General features: G+C 38.5%; 1 protein-coding gene across 2 annotated transcripts in view; it reads left to right on the forward strand.

Annotated features, from left to right (window-relative positions):
* Window positions 1–23,325, forward strand: part of RASA2 (RAS p21 protein activator 2) — a 149,896-nt gene that overhangs the window by 9,125 nt on the left and 117,446 nt on the right. For both annotated transcript variants that reach the window (XM_066350484.1, XM_066350485.1), the window contains exons 2-3: window positions 14,920–15,037; window positions 21,254–21,357. In XM_066350484.1, the coding sequence (XP_066206581.1) occupies window positions 14,920–15,037; window positions 21,254–21,357 (222 nt within the window). The remainder of the gene's footprint in view (window positions 1–14,919; window positions 15,038–21,253; window positions 21,358–23,325) is intronic.

Here is a 23,325-nt window from a genome sequence, read left to right on the forward strand (position 1 = left end):
AAGATGAAAAGAAATTTTGAATTTGTAGTTTTAATTTGTAGTTCTAAATGAGGTCAAAGATCATTTCATATTTTTAAGAGCCATTTTTATTTCCATTTTTTGTGAACTTGTCTTTATTTCTTTTGTCTTCTATTGGCTTATTCTTCTTACTGATTTGTGGGAATGCTTTATACAGTAAGGAAGTTAACTTTTTTTTTAGTGGAAATATTTTTAAAAATTTAGATGCTTTGGCTGATGCCTGCATTTATTCTGGAAGAGAACTTGATTGTGAGATCTGGAAAGGGCAATCAGTTGTTGATTTCATCTACTTACGTAATTTCTGATACTAGAATACAAATGGAGAAAAAACTGAGGAAAGGTAAGTGAAGACATAAACAGGAATTAAAAGACAATAGTTTGGGAGAAGATATTTGCAGCAAATCCTACAGACAGAAAAGAAAACACTTATATGACCCTTATTAAGCCATTGTTTTAAAACACTTTAAGCATATTAACTAATTTAATCCTCATGGTAATTATAAGTATAGTTATTGTCCACATTTTGCAGATGAGGAAACTGAGGCACAGAATAGCTAAACTGAGTAACATGACCAAGATTAGACAGCTAATGAATGTTGGAGCTGTCATTCAAACTGGGCAGACTAGCTCTACAGTCCATCCTGTTACTCTGATGGACTACACAACATATTTATTTATTAGTGTCCAGAGAGTCAGGGGTCATCAAACTTTTTATAAAAATCTCCCACTTTTGCAGTGTTGGTCAACCTAGTCCCTACAGCCCACTAGTGGGCGTTTCAGCTTTCATGGTGGGTGGTAGCAGAGCAACCAAAGGGCGCCGCGATTGGCCCACCATGAAAGCTGGAACGCCCACTAGTGGGTGGTAGGGACCAGATTGACCAGCACTACAAGAGTAGGCGGTTTTTATAAAAAGATTGACGTACCCTGGTCCACATTATATAGAAAGTTCATACAAACTTTAAAAAGGTTAGGAAACAAAGGAAAATACTGGTAAAGAGTAAACAAATTAATCAGGAAAATACAAATTTTAAAAAGTCACCAGTTAGGCCTGACCAGGTGGCACAACGGATAGAGCATCGCACTGGGACACAGAGTACCCAGGTTTGAAATCCTGAGGTCGCTGGCTTGTGCGTGGGCTATTCTGGTTCAAGCAAGGCTCACCAGCTTGAGTCCAAGGTCGCTGGCTTGAGCAAAGGGTCGCTGGACCTGCTGTATCCCCCTGGTCAGGGCACATATGAAAGAGCAATCAATGAACAACTAAGGTGCCACAATGAAGAATTGATGCCTCTCATCTCTCTTCATTCCTGTCTGTTTCTCTCTCTCTCTCTCTCTCTCTCTCTCTTGTCTCTATGTCTACCTCTGTCACCCCCCCCCCAAAAGTCACCAGTTAGTGAAAACAGAAAAACGTGTTAATTTCAGTTTTTTTGTTGCTTTGAATTTAAATTGGTAAAGCAATGTTGTAGAGCATATTGATAGTGTCTGTTAAAAATTGAAATGTATATACCAGGGGTCCCCAAACTTTTTACACAGGGGGCCAGTTCACTGTCCCTCAGACTGTTGGAGGGCCGGACTATAAAAAAAAACCTGAATAAATCCCTATGCACACTGCACATATCTTATTTTAAAGTAAAAATAACGGGAACAAACACAATATTTAAAATAAAGAACAAGTAAATTTAAATCAACAAACTGACCAGTATTTCAATGGGAACTCTGCTGCTCTCACTGACCACCAATGAAAGAAGTTCCCCTTCCGGAAGTGCGGTGGGGGCTGGATAAATGGCCTCAGGGGCCCGCATGTGGCCCGTGGGACCGGTAGTTTGGGGACCCCTGGTATATACCCTATGCATTTCTATGTCTGCATATCTACCTTACAAAAACACTTGTACATTTGCAAAAGAAGGACATACAAAGATGTTTAATGTCGCCTTGTTGGTAAAAAAAATAGGCAATTAGAGACAATGTAAGTGTCCATCAGTAGTAAGATGGCTAAATAATATATTCATATACATATACTAGAGCAGCTAAAAAGAATGAGGTATATCTGTAGTATGAAAGGAAACAAAGAAAAAAGGAGACAATTTTTTTTTAAATTTAGTGAGAAGAGGGGAGGCAATGAGACAGACTCTCCTATGTGCCCCAACCAGGATCTACCCAGCAAGTGCACTAGGGGACGACGCTCTGTCCATCTGGGGCCTCTTGCAGCTGGAGCCATTTTTTAATGCCTGATACGGAGGCCATAGAACCATCCTTAGCCTACTTGCTCCAATTGAGCCATGGCTCAAGAGGAGAAGAGAGAGAGAGAAGCAAGAGGGGGAAGGGTGGAGAAGCAGATGGGCACTTCTCCTCTGTACCCTGACCAAGAATCCAACCTGGGACTTCCACATGACAGGCCAACACTCTACCACTGAGCCAACCAGCCAGAGCAAAAGGAAACAAATGTTGAGTAAAAAAAAAAATTGGTTGTTAAAGTGATATGTGTAATAGCATATGTTCTGTTTTTTCTACACGTTTGTGGGAAAATGCACAGAAAGAGATTTTAAAAGATGTACAACAATACCTGACTTACGGTGGCACAGTAGATAAAGCACTGACCTGGAATGCTGAGGTCACTGGTTTGAGACCCTGGGCTAGCCTGGTCAAGGCACATATGAGAAGCAACTACTAAGAGTTGATGCTTCCTGTTCCTTGCCGCCCCCCCCCTTCTCTCTCCGCTTTCTCTAAAAATCAATAAATAAAATCTTAAAAAAAAAAAAGATGTACAACATTGGTTACCTCAGTGGTAGACAAAGGGAAATGAACCCTACTTATAGTTATTTAATTTTCCATTTGTGTATTAGCAAGTTATAAAAAAAATGACCATTTGTATAAATGAGTGATAGAATATTTAGTTGTGTGAGCCTTTCTTGGTCTGCTGTTTAAGATTATCCTATCTGCAAAAATAAGGGTTACTAAGTGTTTAGCTTGGTAACATTTTGAGTGCACACAGAAATAAGAGTCAATTTTTCTGTCAAGTTTTTGGATAACTTTTTATTTCTTATACTTGGCCTGTTTTCCCCATTTGTGTTCAAAAATTCTTTTTCTTTGTTTGATAAAGACAGAGAGTCATAGAGTGACAGATTAAGACAGACAGGAAGGGAGAGAGATGAGAAGCATCAATTCTTCATTGGGGCTCTTTAGTTGTTCATTGATTGTTTTCTCATATGTGACTGGGAGGCTCCAGCAGAACGAGTGACCACTTGCTCGAGCCAGAAACCTTGGGCTCAAGCTAGTGACCTTTGGGCTCAAGCCAGTGACCATGGGTCATGCCTGTGATCCCCTGCTCAAGCCAGCGGCCTCATGCTCTAGCTGGTGAGCCTGTGCTAAAGCTGGCTGAGCCCACGCCAGCAACCTCGGGGTTTCTTTCTACCTATTTTCTTGTAGCTTGGTCTTGGTAGAACTCACACATACACATACATACACCTATACATGTATGTTTGTGGGTGCAACCTTTTAATATCTAGGTACCATTCTTTTTAAAGCACTAGGTCATTATGAGTCTCATTTTGGCTCCCTGGATGCTGTTATCAGAAATAGTAGCCATATTCTGTATATGACCTGTCCTTGAAGCCCTTACTTCTGCCACCACCTGGCTTTCAGCCTTTTGTTTGCTTGCCTTATGAGGCTCTCTTGGTCAGCTTAGGAGCCTTGCTATGCTTCATGTAGCTGTGAGAACCATTGGCCTGCCTAGGAGAGATTCTTACCATATGTTTCAGACTTTGGTTTGCTACTTGAGAAGGTGGCTGTAGGAAGCTTAGGGATCAGCACACATTCAAAACTGAAACCGGAAGTGGGTAAGGCAAACCACAGGAAGATCCTGCCTGCATCTTGGTGACGTATTTCTATAACCCATGGACGCTTCCTGCCAATACCTTGTGAAACTTGCCTTTTCATGTACAGTTTCCCCACTTCCTGTTCTGTACAAAGCTTCAGTCAAAGGTGATTAATACGATAGCAATATAGATAACTGTATGATAATTATTGTGCACATGACTTGTATGGAACAACTGGCCCCTAATTGTGTTCTGTAGACTTTTCTACCAAGGAGTTGCATCTTACTAGTAGGACATTTTTGATGAGTTGCTGTGGAACTTATGCTTTAACCTTGACTTTATGCCTTGTCAAGAATTGTACTTATTGTTCAGGTTTTATGGCCACAAAACAGTTCTTTGCTTACTGAGTCTAGCTAACCACCTCTAAACTATGCTGGATTCCTGGAGTCCTCTGTCCACTCAGGTGCTTGCTTAGTGGTATTACCTTGCTTTTAGGCACCTTGATGATTGCTCGGTACCTTATTTCCACTTCGGAGTGGTGATTGTTATAATTTAGTAAGGGGTGCCCGTCTGCAGTTTCTACGCAGAACCAACTTGCCAAGTCTTTGATTATTAAAGAGAAACAGAAAATAATTATATATTTTTTATTAACTCTCCCAGTTTTTAGATGTTGGCTGCATTTTTCTTTTCATACTATGCAAGCCAAACAAATCTCTGGCTATCTAACCCCCAATTTGTGTCCTCTAGAATTGTTGAAACCCCTAATTTTAGAGATGTGGAACCTGACCTATAGAAAGGCCAAGTGTTTTTCCATGTATTTCCTATAATAGAAATGTATTACTTCTGAAATAATAATCTCTTTGTGTGTGTGTGTGTGTATTTTTCCGAAGCCAGAAATAGGGAGGCAGTTAGACAGACTCCCTCATGCGCCCGACCAGGATCCACCCGGCACGCCCACCAGGGGGCGATGCTCTGCCCATCTTGGGGGGTCCCTCTGCTGCAATCAGAGCCATTATAGCGCCTGAGGTAGAGGCCACAGAGCCATCCTCAGCGCCCGGGCAAACTTTGCTCCATTGGAGCCTTGGCTGCAGGAGGGGAAGAGAGAGACAGAGAGGAAGGAGAGGGGGAGGGGTGGAGAAGCAAATGGGCACTTCTCCTGTGTGCCCTGGCCAGGAATTGAACCCGAGACTCCTGCACGCCAGGCCGACACTCTACCACTGAGCCAACCGGCCTGGGCCAATAATCTCATTTTTTAAAAATAAATGAGCCTCTCTGTTGTATCTAGTTGTTAAATTACAGATTATCTTTGGTCAGTACTTAATGGCTAGGGTAAAGAGAATCTCTAACCAAGGAAGAGCTCTACTAGTTGCTATTTACTGAGTGTTTACTCTGTTATAGACATTTTGGTACTTTACCTCAATTAATGCTCACAGCAATCCTGAAGCATTATAGTTACCTCTTTTTATACAGGAAGTTGAGATTAAAGACATACAGGTAAAGTACAAAGCTTATGTTGAAACTCAGATCTCTGTCTCCAAAACGAATTCATTTAACTCACTATACTTTACCAATATAGTACTTTATATGTTTTCAGAATTGTGTCCCTTTTATTGTGAAAAATTTAATTAAACTTTATAAGAAAATTGAAAGAACCTTCTGATATGTTAACATTATATAGGATTGTCTTGTTTATATATAATTAGATTGCATAACAGCATTTTAATGTTATTCTAACTAAACTTGTTTACACCAAGACTATATTATATTTTAAGTGTACATCATTTTTCTTCTTTTATTTTTGTGTGACTCTAAATCATAAAATTTCCACAGTTTTATATCTTTTCTCCATCTAAAATTCCAATCCTCTGTTTAGGTTGATAGTCCTGTTATTAGAATATCATCTCCTGAGTCACTTTAGCCAAATTATTCTATCTCTGTAGTACCTCTTCCATTTTTCTTTTCCTCATATTGCCCTTTTATTACTTTAATTTAGGCTGATTAACTGTCAGAGTAATTTTCCTGAAGCTTAGTTCTGACCACACAGACTTTTAGAGACTCTTGTTGCTTACTGAATAAAGTTGAAACTCTTTAGCTTGGTATTTCAATTTCTGTTTGATTCCATCCTTCCTTTACAATCTTATTCCTTCTTTTTTTTTTTTTTTGGTATTTTTCTGAAGCTGGAAACGGGGAGAGACAGTCAGACAGACTCCCGCATGAGCCCAACCAGGATCCACCCGGCACGCCCACCAGGGGGCGACGCTCTGCCCCTCTGGGGGGTCGCTCTGTTGCGACAAGAGCCACTCTAGCGCCTGGGGCAGAGGCCAAGGAGCCACCCCCAGGCCCTGGCCATCCTTGCTCCAATGGAGCCTCGCTGTGGGAGGGGAAGAAAGAGACAGAGAGGAAGGAGAGGGGGAGGGGTGGAGAAGCAGATGGGCGCCTCTCCTGTGTGCCCTGGCCGGGAATCGAACCCGAGACTTCTGCACGCCAGGCCGATGCTCTACCACTGAACCAACCAGGCAGGGCCTTATTCCTTCTTATATCCCTTTCAGCTCCCTTTATGCTCTAGCCAGTTTGTATTATTCCTACTTCTTTGAAGGTGCTTCTGCTGTTCCCACCTCTAGACCTTGTTCACTTACTCCTGGAATATTATCCTTCTACCCTCAGTGTCATTACTATGAAAAAAAAAATCAATTGGAAGAAGTTATTATGAAGATAAAGTGAGGTAGCATAAATGAAGTCCCTAAAAAACATCTGCTTATGTGTAGTAATGTGTAGTATATGTATTAACTTATTCAGTAAATGGTAGCAACTATTATGATTTAGCTTTCCTCCCACACCAAATTATCTTTATCTTTAGGGTTTTCTTGCCCACCCTGGCCCTTTGCAGTTTCTCTTGGGGTTTAATTTAATTCCACTGAGACTTATGTTGGCGCTTATCCCTGTACTTAAGTTATCCTTTGAACAGTCTTGGGCCTACAGGATCTCTTAGGATAAGCTCAGAAAGAAGTAGCTATCTATTCTTCTCAACACTACCGTTTTCAAAGACTTGAAGAGTGGAATGGAAAGACTAAGCTTTGGAGGTTGATTTTTGTCAAATCACCTTGCCAGATATGTAACTGAATTTTTAAAATTTGAATATGTTTATTTATTTATTTTTAATTTATTGATTGATTTGAGAGACAGAGAGAGAAATATTAATCTGTTGTTTCTCTTATTTATGCATTCATCGGTTGCTTCCCATAAGTGCCTGACTGGGGGTCAAACCTGCTACCTTGGTGTTTCAGGATGACTCTTAACTGACGGAGCTAATGGGCCAATTTTTTTAGTTTATAAAAAGGAACAGTAATACTTATCTCACAAAGTTGTTGTATAGATCAAATGAGATATTTGAGAATATATTTAGTGTTAATCTCGGAGTATCCAACTACTTGATAATATTCTTTTCTTATTCCAGTAGTGTCCTTCTCTAGGACACACAGAAACATACACACAAACCTACAGATTTAAATGCATGCATAATTTCCCCCAAACATACACATAGATGTATGCGCATACTCACGTACATGTCCAGAAGCATATAGACCAGAATTTGTACCAAGTAGCCTGATACTTAAAATTCTAGTCCTAGGCAAAATTTATATGGTAGGATATGTATTTACCATCTGGTGACCTTTACATATAATCACTGCTCTCATACATAGAAAGTTGGCCATCTTTCTGTTTCTGTTAATCTAAGTTATTGGGTTTGGTTCCCACTGGTGTTTATCTACTTGGTTTAATTGTTTACTTTTTGACAGTGACTAAAAGCTACTATTTTTTAGAAAATATTTAGTTGTCTCCCCTCTTCCTTCAGGTATTTATGCAGAAGTTACCTTTTCAGTGGAACTCTCTTTGGTTCCCCCTTCCTGTGTCTTTCATGTGGTACCTGTTCTTGCTTAAAAATTATTAGTAATCATTTTTACTTATTTATTTATTGTCTGCCTATGTTGGTACAATAAAGATACAGTTTTGCGTATTTTTCTCACTGTTGTGGCCCTTGCATCTTTAGTAGGCACTCAGTAAATAATTTGAATGTGTGAATTTCAAGATTGGTTTATTTTCAACATAATAACTGTGTAAATGTTATAGAGATTCTTATAGTTAGTGCTTTAGGTAACTGTATACAGGGGACTTTTTTTTAACCTTTGGAGCAGTTGACATAGATCAACTGATATCAACTGGAAAAAAAGAAGCTTATATGCAGTTTTATACTTTGTGATGTAATATCAGAACTCTTTTGCTCATGCTAAAGTTATAAACACACACACTCACTCATACTTATTCAGAAGACATTTCATAATCTATTATAAGATCAGCATGGTTCTAAGAATTGATCTCTTCCTTTAAGAAGTTTATAGTTCAGTGAAGAGACATAGCATTCTCCTTACTGTTTTCTTCTTATGTCTACTAACTCAAAATAATAAAGTGCTCAAAGACTCCATCTTCAAATCTCTTTTCTATCCATATTTACTCTCCTTGTGATCTTGTATAGTCTTTTGGTTTTATAAATATTATGTATTTCCTGATAATTTTCAAATTTTATCTCCATCCAAGACTTCTTTGCCCTCTTGACATCTGCACTTGGATATCTAATAGGCATCTCAGATTTAATATGCCCAGTATAAACTCTTGATCTTCCTCCCCCAACAAGAGGCTTCTCCTTCTGGAAGTGACATCTCTGTTCACACAATTACTCAGGCTTAAACTCTAGGAAGTCATCCTTGACCCCTCTTTTTCTCACACCCACATCCAAAATACCAAAAATCCTGTTGGCTCTATCTTCAATATGTATGCCCGTTTGACCACCTTTCTCCATATTGGGCTGCCCTCTCCATCCCAACTTATCTTGATTCATGGTTATTACAGTAGTCTCCTGCTTCCACCTTTTTCCTTCTGCAGTGAACTTTTGTCTTCTAAAACAAAAGTTATATCATGCCATTCTTCTACTCAAAATCCTTCAATAGCTTCCCATCTCACTCAAAAAATCCTAAGACTACACTGGCCTACAAGACCTATTTAACCTACTTCTTTCCCTACCTCTACCTCATCTCTTACTATTTCCTCCCTCTCTCCACTTGGCTTATTGTTTTACATCCCTTTCCCCAGATATCCGCATGTCTCAGTCCCTCATTGACTTCCTTCAGGTATATGCTCAATTATCTTAATAGAAAGGCTTTCCCTGGTTCCCTGTATAAAATAACATTGCTCTCTTCCCTCTCTCTACCTTCTGGGACTGACTCTCTTACCCTACTTTGTTTCTTCCATGGCAACAAATATTATTTACTTACTTAAGAGTTTATAATGTTTGTCTCCCCTGTCTAGGTTGTACAACAGTTCCATGTGAGCAGAGACCTATTTTTATTCATTTTTTTATCCCCAGCATTTAGAAGAGTACCTGGCATGTTGTAGGGACTTGAATATTTATTGAATGAAATACAACAAGTACAACACAATATTATTACAGTAGAAGTACATATAAGGAAATAAAAGAAAGAGTGACACGACTACCTAGGAATTGAAGGGAAACTTTACAATGATGCCCTTAAACAGATCTTTTTTTTTGGTGGGGAAAAGAAAACAGGAGCATTCTATATAATGAAAAAAGTCTTGGAAATGTAGAGGCATGAGAGAACACTGTGTTTAAGGCACCAAAGTACAGTACTGCTAGAGCATAACTTGTGGGGGTAAAGAAAGATTAAGAAAGTAGATGAGACAAAACATGTAGATGGTGTCAGATCATGAAGGGTTCTTATGCCAGACTAAGGAATTTTAGACTTTATCCTGCGAGGTGGGTAGTGTGACACCATTGAAGATTTTGAGCAAAAGGTGATCCATATGTTTGAATATTAAAAAGATAACTGGCAACAGTGCAACAGATGGGGATCCAAGCTAAATAGCACATTTTATTTAAGGTATATAATAATGTTGCAAGCTATGTATGATGCAGAGAAACAATTACTATCGCATGAGTGGTCAAGAGGCTATTCCATTTTATGGTTGGACAAAAACCACTGATGTGTAGTGTGAAGGTGTTCTTGGAATTCTTGCTGTACATCTATGAAGTAGAAGTAATGCCCTGTGGAGATTAGTTTGTTCATCTCTAAAAATCCATGCTTTAGGAGAAAAAAAATTTTAATTTAACAGTTATAAGTCATAATGTAGACTAGAAAAGTTTTTAAGGAGTACCATTTATTAATGCAACAAGAAAGGGTGTTGTTACAGAATAAAAGGTGTTGCGCTTGAAGGCCAGCCTCCTTTCTTCATAGAGGAACAGTTGTTTTGTCAGTATTATGCCTCCTGATCTTGATTCACTGTTGAAGGAAATATTGACATTTGTAAATATAATCAGGTTTATACTATATATTTGCTGTAGGGCCAATACATCTGCTTTTGTAGAACAAATATATGCCTTTGCATATTGCAGTACCTTGGCATGAACAGAATTTTTTAAATCAGGGCTAAGCTAAAAACATTTCTTCTTTCATTGAATTGCAAGTAAAAACCGCTTCCATTATTTTATTTGTCTTGCACAAGTGTTACTTCTCAGCAATATATTGAATATCTTGAATACTTTAATCTTATTACTTTAGAATCAAGACATGATGTATAAATTTAAGGATAAGATAGAGGTCAAAATGATACACATGGTTTGAATGTTGAGAATTTGACACTCCCAAATTCATGGAAACATTATACTGTATATAATTGAGCATATTTTAAAAAACTCATCCAAATGCTACAGTAGCAGATACAACAATATAGAGAATTAAGATACATTTGTCTCTATTTCCCAAGTTGAAGCATTTACCTTTTGAGCGTGCTGAGCTATTCAGCTTACTATCGAATGTAACTATAAAAGTAGTTTTTAGTGAGATACTGCTTTCTCATTTCTAAATCCATGTTTGATCCAGATAGCCACATCTGAAAGGTTTACCAGACTCTGATGACTAGTAATGTAGAATGGAATTTTCTAATTTGTTAGAAATGAAGGGTAAGAAAAGAAACCAATTTAGGATTAGGTTTACAGAATCAGCTCTAGCTAGTTTAAGCTTAGAGATTTAGTAAAAGATTTTAAGTGTTTTATAGAATTGTTGGAAGGACTGTGGAAACAGACTGTGTGTTGAACTTTCAGGAATGACATTTAAAAGCCACATTGCAGCTGGACCACCTAGAGACTTAGTATCTCTTTTAGGATCAGAAAGGTGCCTACAGAATTGGGAAGCTGTAACTTCTAGCTACTTGGCTTAGAACCTTGCCACCTCTGCCATCAGGAATCTGCCACTATTAGGAAATAGCCATTAGCAAGCAGCCGTCTTCATCAGTAAGCTGTTGTCACTGCAGCTGGCTCTAGAGCCAAGCCACACCCGCCACAACCTGTATGACAGAATAGAGGCCTTGTGCCCTTCTTTTTGATACCTATGAAACCTGTGACTAAATACAAGGACCTCTGCAAATGCTGCTGCAGAAAACTTGGACAGTTCTGTGACAGTACTTGTTAGTAGAGGCAGCCTAAATGCAACCTCCCTACCTTTCTGCCCTCCACCAAATTTCTAGTGAGAGCATCTGATTGCTGGAATTTAACCCTTTGAGTAGTATGAACGTTCCTGTACATTCTCACCCAAAGGGTTAAAAAAAACAAAACCTCACTACTCAAAGAGTTAACCCCAACAGCAAGAGTCTGGGAAATGTAGTTTTTAGCTTTCTGGTCTCTGCTGTGCAGAAAGGGTAGAGAGAGTACAGGTAGATGGATGAACTACAGATGAGCTTTGGATGAGAGGAGGGACGTGTAGTCTTTTGAGTAAGAGAATGGATAGATACCAAATCAAATATATATTATTTTTCCTGTTAAGAAAGAGACTTATCTGTAAAGCCCAACCTATATAAGGCAATTTTGGGATCATTTAAAAGATTAGATTTCTTTATTCTTACTTGAGATGAACATAAGTATTTTTACGTATTCTGTTTAATTGGTAAATTGATTTTTTCTAATTTCTCAATAATAAGTGTAATAACAATGAGTATCTTACTGGTGCCTTTCCATTGATTTTCTCATTTTAATTATAAAGTATTTGTTTATTGAGTTTTTCATAAGTGCTTATTATAGTTATGATAGTTTTTAAAAATATATTTGTTTAAATGGCCTTTAATTTTTTTTCCTTCTTTTCCAAGTGTGAAGAGGAGAGATAGAGAGACAGACTCCTGCATGTGCCCTGACCGGGATCCACCCGGCACTCCTGTTTGGGGCCGATGCTCTGCCCATCTGGGGCCATGCTTGCAACCAACCCAGCTATTTTTAGTGCCTTAAGCTAAGGCTCCACGGAGCCATCCTCAGCACCCTGTGGAGCCATGAATATGAGAGGGGGAGAGAAAGAGGGGGGGCAGGAGAGGGGAGGAGAAACAGATGGTCACCTCTTCTGTGTACCCTGACTGGGAATTGAACCCAGGACATCCACATACCAGGCCAATGCTCTACCACTGAGCCAACCAGCCAGGGTCATAAATGGCCTTTAATTTTAAAGTTGATAAGCAGTTAAGAGACAAGTTTATTCCAAACTTTCATCAAGAAAGCTGTGCTTCAGTAATTTGTCTGAAGTCATTTAGCTGCTGTAGTAGCAGAGGTAAGACAGGAACATTGGTTTCATGATTGTTAGGGTAGAGTTTTTTTCCTTATGCCAACTACCTTGCCTTCCTAATTTAGTACACTGGTGTCTGATTTCAACATCCACACTTTTGTGTGTCCTTGTGGCCCCTCAGTATCACACAAGAACTTCAAAACTAGACTTACTGGGTTCTTTAATATCAATTCAACAAATACACTTAAGTGTCTTCCTTACTGTATGACAGTCACTAGTTTAGATCTTGGGTATCAACCATTTCTCAGGCCTCAAGAATGAGGGAACTAGAAAATAAACACGTAATATTAACCTGACCAGGTGGTGGTGTAGTGATAGAGCATTGGACTGGGACGTGGAGGATCTAGGTTTGAAACCCTGAGGTCACTGCCTTGAGCATGGACTCATCCAGCTTGAGCACGAGGTCGCTGGCTTGAGCAGGGGATCGTAGACATAACCCCATGGTCACTGGCTTGAGCCCAAAGGTCGTTGGCTTGAAGCCCAAGGTCGCTGGATTTACCAAGGGATCACTCACTCTATTGTAGCCCCCCCCCCTCAAGACATATATGAGGAAGCAATCAATGAACAATTAAGAAGCCACAACAAAGAATTGATACTTCTTATCTCTCTCTCTTCCTGTCTGTCCCTCTCACTGTCTTTGTTAGAAAAAAAACCAAAACGTAATATTAACAGAGTTTCAGATAGTTATAAATGCTGTCATGAAAAGAAACAAATAAAATGTGGTAACTGTAGTCAGAGAAGGTTTCTCTGAGGAAGTGACATTTGAGCTGAGACCTTGATTGATAAGAGCCAGCTATGAGTTAGAGCATTCCAGGCAGAGGCCCTAAGCTTGAACAAGCTTGGTATGAGTGATGAATGGAAAGAAGGTGAACATAGGAGAGAGTGGGAAGAGAAGATGTCAGAGGCGGAGAGGACAGTAAGTAGGGCTGTGTAGACCATTAACGTGGGGATTTAGAAATGGGATTGTATTCTGAATAAATGGAATGGTATTAGAGCAGGTGCATGACTGACCTGAATGATATGTTTTGTTTGTTTTGTTTTTTTAACTTTTAAAAAAAATTATTTTTATTAATTTTAGAGAAGAGAGGGGGGGGGGAGCAGGAAGCATCAACTCCCATATGTGCCTTTACCAGCAAGCCCAGGGTTTAAAACCGGTGACCTCAGTGTTTCAGGTTGATGCTTGATCCACTGCGCCACCACAAGTCAGGCCTGAGTGATATGTTTAAACGATCACATTGCTGGATGGAGAGTAGGTTGTAGGGTGCTACCAGTGAAAGTGATTGAGGAGTGGTTGGATTTGGGATTTATTTTGGAGGTCTGTTGGATTTATTGATGGACTGGATATGGGAGAGGGAGGTTTGGGGGAGGATGGTAAGAAAAAGAGAAAGACAGTAGTAGATTGGGGGAAGAGCATGTTTTTGGGGAGTAAATCAGATGATTTGTCTGGGACCTATTAAATTTGAGATACCTACTGGAATCCACAGAAGTACTTGGATATTCATGTCTAGTGTTGAGGAGGAGATATCAGACCTGGAAATGCAAATTTGGGAGATATCAGCATTAACACACACACTGAAGGAATTTGCTTAGGGGAAGAAGAGAAGGTGGTCCACAGCAGAGGCCCGAAGCATTGTAACATTTAGAAGTAAGGAGGGAGTGAAGTCAGGAGAGAGGGCCAGTCATGTAGGAGGAAAGCCAGAGTTGTGGAAGCCAAGAAAAGGCTTAATGTTAGTGTTCACCTATTTTAAATAGTGCTGCCAGATCAAGTATGATGAGGACAATTGGGCTTGGCAGTATGGAAGGCAGTTTCAGTGTTGTAATAGAATTAGAAGCTAATTGGAGAGAGTTGAATGAATGGAATAAGAGATATTAGAGAATGACTAGAAATAATTGCTTTCAAGAAGTTTTGCTGTGCAAGGGAGTCTAGAAATGGAATGATACCACAGGGAGAAGGTGGAGTCAGAGGAGGTGTGTGTGTGTGTGTGTGTGTGTGTGTGTGTGTGTGTGTGTGTGTGTGTGTGTTTTAAATTGAGAAATACCAAAACTTGTTTATGTGCTGATGGGAATGATCTACTAGAAAGGAAAATTAATGATGATATAGGAAAGAAGGATTAAATGTAGAGTCAAGTTGTTGAGTCAGTGCTGGTGGGATGGGATGGACAGCACAAGTTGAGGGATTGCTCCTTTCTAGGAGCCAGGCATACAATGATGTACTATGACCTCACATGCCCTTTACACACAGCTCCTCCCTCATTATCACCAGACTCCTTTAGAACAAGTTGATCATCTTCTCTGGTAACTAATTTTTTTCCCTGTGCAATATCTTATATGTTATTTTGAATGGATTAATCTTATATAAGGCTTAGCATGAAGCAGCTGGTGATATTTAACACAAATTTCAATTTTTGTGCCAACAGGTGAAGCAAAAAATTTATTGCCATATCTTGGACCCAACAAAATGAGAGATTGTTTCTGCACCATAAATTTGGATCAGGAAGAAGTTTATCGTACTCAAGTTGTTGAAAAATCACTAAGGTTTGTAAAAAATTGATAGATTATCATTTATATGATATATATTTATTAATAAATTTTATACACTTTGCAGGCTTCATCAAAAAGTCCTCATATGGCCCTGGCCGGTTGGCTCAGCGGTAGAGCATCGGCCTGGCGTGCGGGGGACCTGGGTTCAGTTCCCGGCCAGGGCACATAGGAGAAGCGCCCATTTGCTTCTCCACCCCCCCCCCTCCTTCCTCTCTGTCTCTCTCTTCCCCTCCTGCAGCCAAGGCTCCATTGGAGCAGAGATGGCCCGGGCGCTGGGGATGGCTCCTTGGCCTCTGCCCCAGGCGCTAGAGTGGCTCTGGTCGCGGCAGAGCGACGCCCCGGAGGGGCAGAGCGTCGCCCCTGGTGGGTGTGCTGGGTGGATCCCGGTCGGGCGCATGCGGGAGTCTGTCTGACTGTCTCCCCGTTTCCAGACTCAGAAAAAAAAAAAGTCCTCATATGACACTTTTATTTTTCTTCTATATTCTGAATTTAATTTTAGAGTGACAGGATCTCAGAGTTTGAAGGAACTTTAGTGGTCATTGAGCTAGACATCCTTATATTTGTTTCCTTCTGACAATTATCTTTGACAGGTGGTCATCATTTGCTTAATAATGTACCAGTGACCAAGGAGTTCATTGCCTCCTAAGCTGCCAGTCTGTTCTTGGAACTATTCTGGCTCCTAGGAAGTATTATTTTTAGTCAGTTAATGTCTAATAGAAGGAGAGCTCACTATATTCTGAGTACTTACTATGTGCTGTTTATTAATACACCCATGAGAACAAGATAGGCATACTGCTTGCTTTCATGTGGCTTTTCATTGTCTCAAAATGTGTCTTCCTCTTAATTATTATTTTTATTATTATTTTTTTAGGTGAGAGAAGGGGAGATAGTGAGGCAGACTCCCACATGTGCCCCCCAACTGGGATCCACTTAGCAACCCTATCTGGGGCCAATGCTGAAGTACTGAGCTATTTTTAGCACCTGAGGCTATCATGCTCTGACTCCTCAGTGCCTGAGGCCATGTTCAAACCAATTAAGCCATTGGCTGCAGGAGGGGAAGAGTGAGAGAAGTGGGAGAGGAAAGGGGAAAGAAGCAGGATCATTGTTTCTCTTTTGTGCTCTGACCGGGAATTGAACCTGAGACGTCCGTATGCTGGGCTGATGCTGTATCCACTGAGCCACTGGCCAGTGCCACTCTTAATTATTTTTAATTCTGTCCCTTGGATTTCTGGCAAACAAGTTTAATGCATCCTTCACATGACATGCTCAAATTTTTGAAAACAACCATCCTATACCTCAGTTTGTTCTCTAGGCTAAATTTTACCCATTTGTTTGAACTTTTTTGAAACTATATCATTATTTTATTTCTCTCGAAAATGAATAACTTCTTATAGTTTATACAAGTCACTTAACTAAGGGCATTGTAAAGGAATGAATTCTTAGGTAAATTTCTCATCTTTGAAAGCGTAATAGCACTTTGAGACTATTGTAGTAAATTCTAACTCATAAAATTGAAGTGTGCCACCTCTTCCCTGATAATAGTGTTTGTGGACATTCTAGTACAGAGCTGTGCTGGAACAATGCGGTTTCATTCAGATACCAGAGTCATAACAAGGGCTCCGGGAACATGTAGTGGATGAAATATTGAGTATCATGACATGCAAATTGTATGTCACATTTATACTTTTATGTTCTTTTTTATATCTTTTTCCTTTATATTCGCCTTTTTTTTCTTTTTCCCCTTTATGTCTTTATTGTCAATATTTATCATTTTGAATGTCTAACAAAATTCTTCATAGGAAAGACATTGTATAAAGCTGAAAATACTTTTATAATTCAAAAAGGTTTGAGCCCTGGCCAGATGGCTCAGTTGGTTAGGACATTGTTTGAAGCGCAGAGGTTGCCATTTGAACTCCAGTCAGGGCACATACAGGAACAGATGTTTCTGTCTCTCTTTCTCCCTTTCTCTCTCACTAACATCAATAAATAAACTAAAAAAGATTTGAAGTAGTATACTTTATATCTTTAGTCATGAATCACCTGTCTCTTTTGTATTAGATTGTTCTTTATATGTTATAAATGATGAAACTGAGTTACCAAAAGGCTGAATAATTTGCATATAATAAAGGAAGTTAGTAGCAAAACTAAGATTGGGACCTGAAATTACTTAAATCTTAATTTGTTACTTTATGTGTGTTGACAGCATATAACACAAAAGTCAGTGATATATAAAACTAGTAGTTGTCCATAAATTGAATACTTGTGGTTTTTCTTATATGTAGCCTTGTAAATGAGTGACTAGAATTAGCCTACATTTTTTAACCCTTGCCTTTCCAAGATATTTGTGTTGAAAAAATGATAAAATAATTATTTTTATCTATCTTAAATTATATTTTGAGATGCATAGCAACTTCGAAGAATTTTTTTTTTTTTTGTATTTTTTCTGAAGCTGGAAACGGGGAGAGACAGTCAGACAGACTCTCGCATGCGCCCAACCGGGATCCACCCGGCACGCCCACCAGGGGCAACGCTCTGCCCACCAGGGGGCGATGCTCTGCCCCTCTGGGGCGTCGCTCTGCCGTGACCAGAGCCACTCTAGCGCCTGGGGCAGAGGCCAAGGAGCCATCCCCAGCGCCCGGGCCATCTTTGCTCCAATGGAGCCTTGGCTGTGGGAGGGGAAGAGAGAGACAGAGAGGAAGGAGGGGGTGGAGGTGGAGAAGCAAATGGACGCTTCTCCTATGTGCTCTGGCTGGGAATCGAACCCGGGTCCCCCGCACGCCAGGCCGACGCTCTATCTCTGAGCCAACCGGCCAGGGCCACTTCAAAGATATTTTAAAATTAGCAGTGATTACCTTAGGTCATTCAGTACAGACTATGTACTAGTTAGACTAGGTGCTTGTTGGGTTCTGGGTTCTCCCTAGCATTTTTCCCCTTGTTGAAAAGTTTTCTTCAATTGGATTAATTAATTTATTTATAAAATTAAAGATGTGGGTAATATTAAGATTGAGATGATAAAGTGATACAGATTACTTAATGAATAATTTTCATATTCTTATTTGGCTTTAGAATATTTAAAAAATAACATTTGTGTGTGGATGTATGATATATAAAAGAAATTCTCCATTTTATAATTGTTTATAAAATACAAAAGAGAAAAATACCTAAACATGTTAGGCTTTTGCCAAATAATTGTTTTAATATTGATTTCTGTATTGAGACTAATTAGAAGAGTCTAGTTATTTTGACAGACCAACTTTTAAGAGTTTAGTTTGGTTACATTTGACATGAAAAAGTATTGACAAAAGTTAACCAGGCATTATAACAACTGAAAAGCTGAGTCAGCTGTTTTCTGGACAAAGTTGGAAATGACTTCTTTCTTTCTTTTTTTTTTAATAAATAAATTTTTATTAATGTTAATGGGGTAACATCAATAAATCAGGGTACATATATTCAAAGAAAACATGTCCAGGTTATCTTGTCATTCAATTATGTTGCATACCCATCACCCAAAGTCAGATTGTCCTCCATTACCCTCTATCTAGTTTTGTGCCCCTCTCCCTTCCCCTTTCCCTCCTCCCCTCCTGCACCCCCTCCTCCCCCCCATCCCCAGTAACCACCACACTCTTGTCCATGTCTCTTAGTCTCGTTTTTATGTCCCACCAATGTATGGAATCAGTAGTTCTTGTTTTTTTCTGATTTACTAATTTCACTCCGTATAATGTTATCAAGATCCTACCATTTTGTTGTAAATTATCCGATGTCATCATTTCTTATGGCCGAGTAGTATTCCATAGTGTATATGTGCCACATCTTCTTTATCCAGTCTTCTATTGAAGGGCTTTTTGGACTTCTTGAAGAAATTTTACTTTGCATTTCAGCTTCTCTTCAGGTTGTGTCATCCTAAAGAGATTGCATTTTATGGTGACATTTCCAAAGTATCTTTTTGTTTTTAAACTAAACATTCGCAGGAAAAAGGGACTCTTTTTTCCCCCATTGATTTGAAGAGTAGGGTGGGGGGAGAAGCATCAACTTGTTGTTTCACTTAGTTGTTAACTCACTGATTGCTTCTCTTATGTGCCCTAACCAGGACCTTGGCATGTAGGGACAATGCATTATCCACTGAGCCACCCTACCAGGGTGAAAGGAACTCTTGACAAGATTTCACTAGCATTTCAGAGATTTCTTCTTCATAGAAGAGTTTAAATATCAAAATAGTTTTCTTAAAGTACACTTATAAAATTAAGGTATTTCATAGAGGAAACTCTTAGGAACTTGGGAGTAGGAAATGATTTTTTACTTTGCAAAAAGTAATCATAAAAAAGTTGATAAATCAGATTTCATCAAAATCTCAGCCTTCTGTTCTTCAACAGAAACTGTCAAGAAAATTTAAAATATGTGGAGAAAACCCAAGCAGATATTTCCCAAGAGAAGATAGACAAATGGCCAATAAGCACGTGAAAAGCTATTCAACATCATTAGTCATCAAGGAAATGCTGTTTTATTTTTTTTTTTTTTTTTTTTATTTTTTTCCATTTTTCTGAAGCTGGAAACAGGGAGAGACAGTCTGACAGACTCCCGCATGCGCCCGACCGGGATCCACCCGGCACGCCCACCAGGGGGCGATGTTCTGCCCACCAGGGGGCGATGCTCTGCCCATCCTGGGCGTCGCCATGTTGCGACCAGAGCCACTCTAGCGCCTGGGGCAGAGGCCAAGGAGCCATCCCCAGCGCCTGGGCCATCTTTGCTCCAATGGAGCCTTGGCTGCGGGAGGGGAAGAGAGAGACAGAGAGGAAAGCGCGGCGGAGGGGTGGAGAAGCAAATGTGCGCTTCTCCTGTGTGCCCTGGCCGGGAATCGAACCCAGGTCCTCCGCACGCTAGGCCGACGCTCTACCGCTGAGCCAACCGGCCAGGGCGGAAATGCTGTTTTAAACCATTTTTGTCACTATAGATTCTTGAACATAATGTGTCAAGATAAAAATCAGATCACTAGTGTCTGTGACAGTATGGAGGGGGGAACTTTCTGGAGAGATAGAAATGTTCTGTATCTTGATTGGGGTAGAGATTACACAGGTGTGTAAATTTATCTTGTCACATTTACTAAAATAGCAATTTTAAAAAGACTTTCAGCAGCAAAAGTTGACAATGATATGGAGCAACTAGAACTCTCATACCTTGCTGGTAGGGATGTAAAAAGATTGGAAATCATGTTTGAAAATAGTTTGACAGTTTCTTAAATTAAAATATTACTTACCCTTTAACTCAGCAATTCCATTCTTAGTTACCTACCCAAAATAATTGAAAGCATATGTCCAGTAAAAGCCTTGTATAAAAATGTTTATAGCATCTTAATTTTTAGTAGCCCAAACTGGAAATAATTCAAGTGACATCAGTAGAATAGATTGTGGAATATTCATAAATGAAATATTATGCAGCAATGAAAACAAATGGACTGCTGATACACAGAAAATGGAAAAAAAATCTTACAGACTTTAAGCTGAGTAAAAGAAGCTGGACACAAGAGTACATACAATTTGATTCCATTTGTGTGAAATTCTGCAGCAGGTCTATCTGTAGTGGTAGAAATCAGATCACTGGTTACCCATGGCAGGTATGGTGGGGTAACTGCAGAAGAGTGTAGGGGAACTTTGTGGAGATATAGAAATGTTACCATATCTTAATTGAAATGGAGGCTACACAGTTTAGAAACTTATCAAAAATAATTAATCTTTATACTTTAAATTGAATTTTAATAAGTATGTAATTTATACCTAAGTAAAGTTGATTTAAAAATAACCTGTTTTAATTTTTAAAATATATTTAAAAATTTTAATAATGTTTTACATAATATTACCTATTTTATGTTATATATGTATTATTGTGGTTAACATAGCTTCATATGTTTCTGAGATGATGATGGGACTGTCCTCTGCTCTCATTTGTGTTCACTTTAGGTGAACATGACCCAAGGCAATTCCTAGGTCTTCTGTTCACATGACTTCTGAAAGCTGTTTGTTCAGAGCTCAACCTGGCAATTGAGGTCCTTTTAGAGTTCAGCTTGGTTTTTACAGGATTTAGTTGAAACAGAAAATTATTTTGGAGCTTTTGAAGCTTTTCTTATGGTGTTTTAGTGTGTAATTTCTTTAATTAAAAATATTATTTGAGGACACTTGTTAAGTTTAAAATAATGAGCTTTTTTCCTTTTCTCTCTAGCCCATTTTTTAGTGAAGAGTTTTACTTTGAGATTCCAAGAACTTTCCAGTATTTATCTTTCTATGTTTATGATAAGAATGTTTTACAAAGAGACCTTCGTATAGGTATGTACTATCCATAATTATCTTTAATTGCAACATTGGTGTTTATGTTCATTCTTCTCTAAGTGTTGAAAACAACAGAATAATATATGCTCATTATTCTAATCCTTTTCTCTAGTCTTATGTTTGTTTGTGAATCTGATTTTTAATTGGCCTGCTCTTGTCATGGTGGCATATGTTTCCTTAGTGCCTGATGGGTCTCTTTTCTATAGTTCTTATAATGCTTATTCATCTATTGTTTAAGATCTAGATTCTCTAGTTGAATATGTTATTTATGAAGCAGAGGCTGTCACTCACAGAGTACCTTACATTTAGTAAATGTTTGATATGTATTGTGTTGAATGATTCAAAGAATATTTTATACAAAGATCACAGTATTTGATTCCCACAATGAGCATCTGTTTTTGAAGTTTTTCTATTAGAAGTAATTCACTTTAATCTGGTCATATGTTTTCTGTCTGTTTGTATTGGTGACCAGTAACTATTTCTTAAATAATTGTTTGAGGCTAGGTGGACTAGAACAAAGCTAACTGGCCACATTTGTGTCACACTTATGATCTTTGCAACAGTATTTTTGTATTTTAATAACAGGTAGAGATCTATATTTTACATTTATTATCCTCTCCCCTTTTAGTGTCCTGAATTTTATCCTCTGCATCTCCCCTTTCTGATTTTAAATATGTTCAAGTTTCCTATAATTTAAACAGTTAAGCTTTCTTTGGCTTAGTCCTCTTAAACCACTATCTAATTTGTGTCTCCTTTGCTATTGAACTCTTTAACAAATGGTCTGTACCCTTCTGGTTACTGCTTATTTCCTTTTAAATCTCTGTGATACAGCTTCTACATTTTTTGGACAAACTTTTTTGAAGTTTGTCAAAATTATTTTAGGGAAAATCAAATAACCTCTTAAAAACAACATATTTTTTTCTTAATTTTAAAACTATTACATAATCTTTGTGACTGGTAGTGTGGCTCTGCACAGGAATAACTGCAATTAATTTGTGTATTTTTTTCCATTTTTTTATTCCATGGTATATTCATTTTTTCTTTTCACTTAATAACATGTAATGATCCTTTTTGCATGTTAGTAAATATATTAAAAATGGATTTGTTGTATAATTGCTTTATATAGAAATGTATTATTTTAACCATTTCTTTGTTGGTAAACATTTACCTTTCCAGATTCTTGGTGCTCTAAATCATTGGTCCCCAACCTTTCTTTGGGCCACGGACCGGTTTAATGTCAGAAGATGTTTTCACGGGCCGGCCTTTAGGGTGGGATGGATAAATTCACAAAATGAAATTATGCAACCAGCGTAAAAACTGTGGTATTTTTAAATATAATTGTCAAACTTACAAGACAAGCATCAAGAGTGAGTCTTAGACAGATGTAACGGGGAATCTGGTCATTTTATAAAAATAAAACATCGTTCAGACTTAAGTATAAATAAAACAGAAATAATGTAAGTTATTTATTCTTTCTTTGCGGTCTGGTACTGGTCCGCGGCCCGGGGGTTGGGGACCACTGCTCTAAATAGTGCTGCTATGAATATCCATTTTTCTTAGGATAAAGTTTTAGAAGTGAAATTACTGAGGCAAAGGGTATGAATATTTTAGGGTTTCTTCTATATATATCTTTACATTGGCCCCAGAAATAATGTATTAATTTATATTCCCTATTCTCAACATGGTGAAAACAATATTTCCAATTTGATAGGTGAAAAATAATATTTAATTTTTTAACTTGTCTTTTTCTGATTATCAGTGAATTTAAGGAATTTTCCCTGACTTATATTTTTCTTTCATAAATTAATTGCATTTTTTACCCTTTTGTTTTTGCAGGCGTTACATCTTTTATGTGTTGTTACACATCTTTATTTGTTAAATGTTAACTTTTGTCAGCTGTATTGATAGCAAATACTTTTTTTAACAAAAGGCAGTTTTTTAGTCCTCATCTGCCTCTGTGTCACA

This window comes from Saccopteryx leptura, chromosome 10 (assembly GCF_036850995.1).
Source record: "Saccopteryx leptura isolate mSacLep1 chromosome 10, mSacLep1_pri_phased_curated, whole genome shotgun sequence".
Classification (NCBI taxonomy): domain Eukaryota; kingdom Metazoa; phylum Chordata; class Mammalia; order Chiroptera; family Emballonuridae; genus Saccopteryx; species Saccopteryx leptura.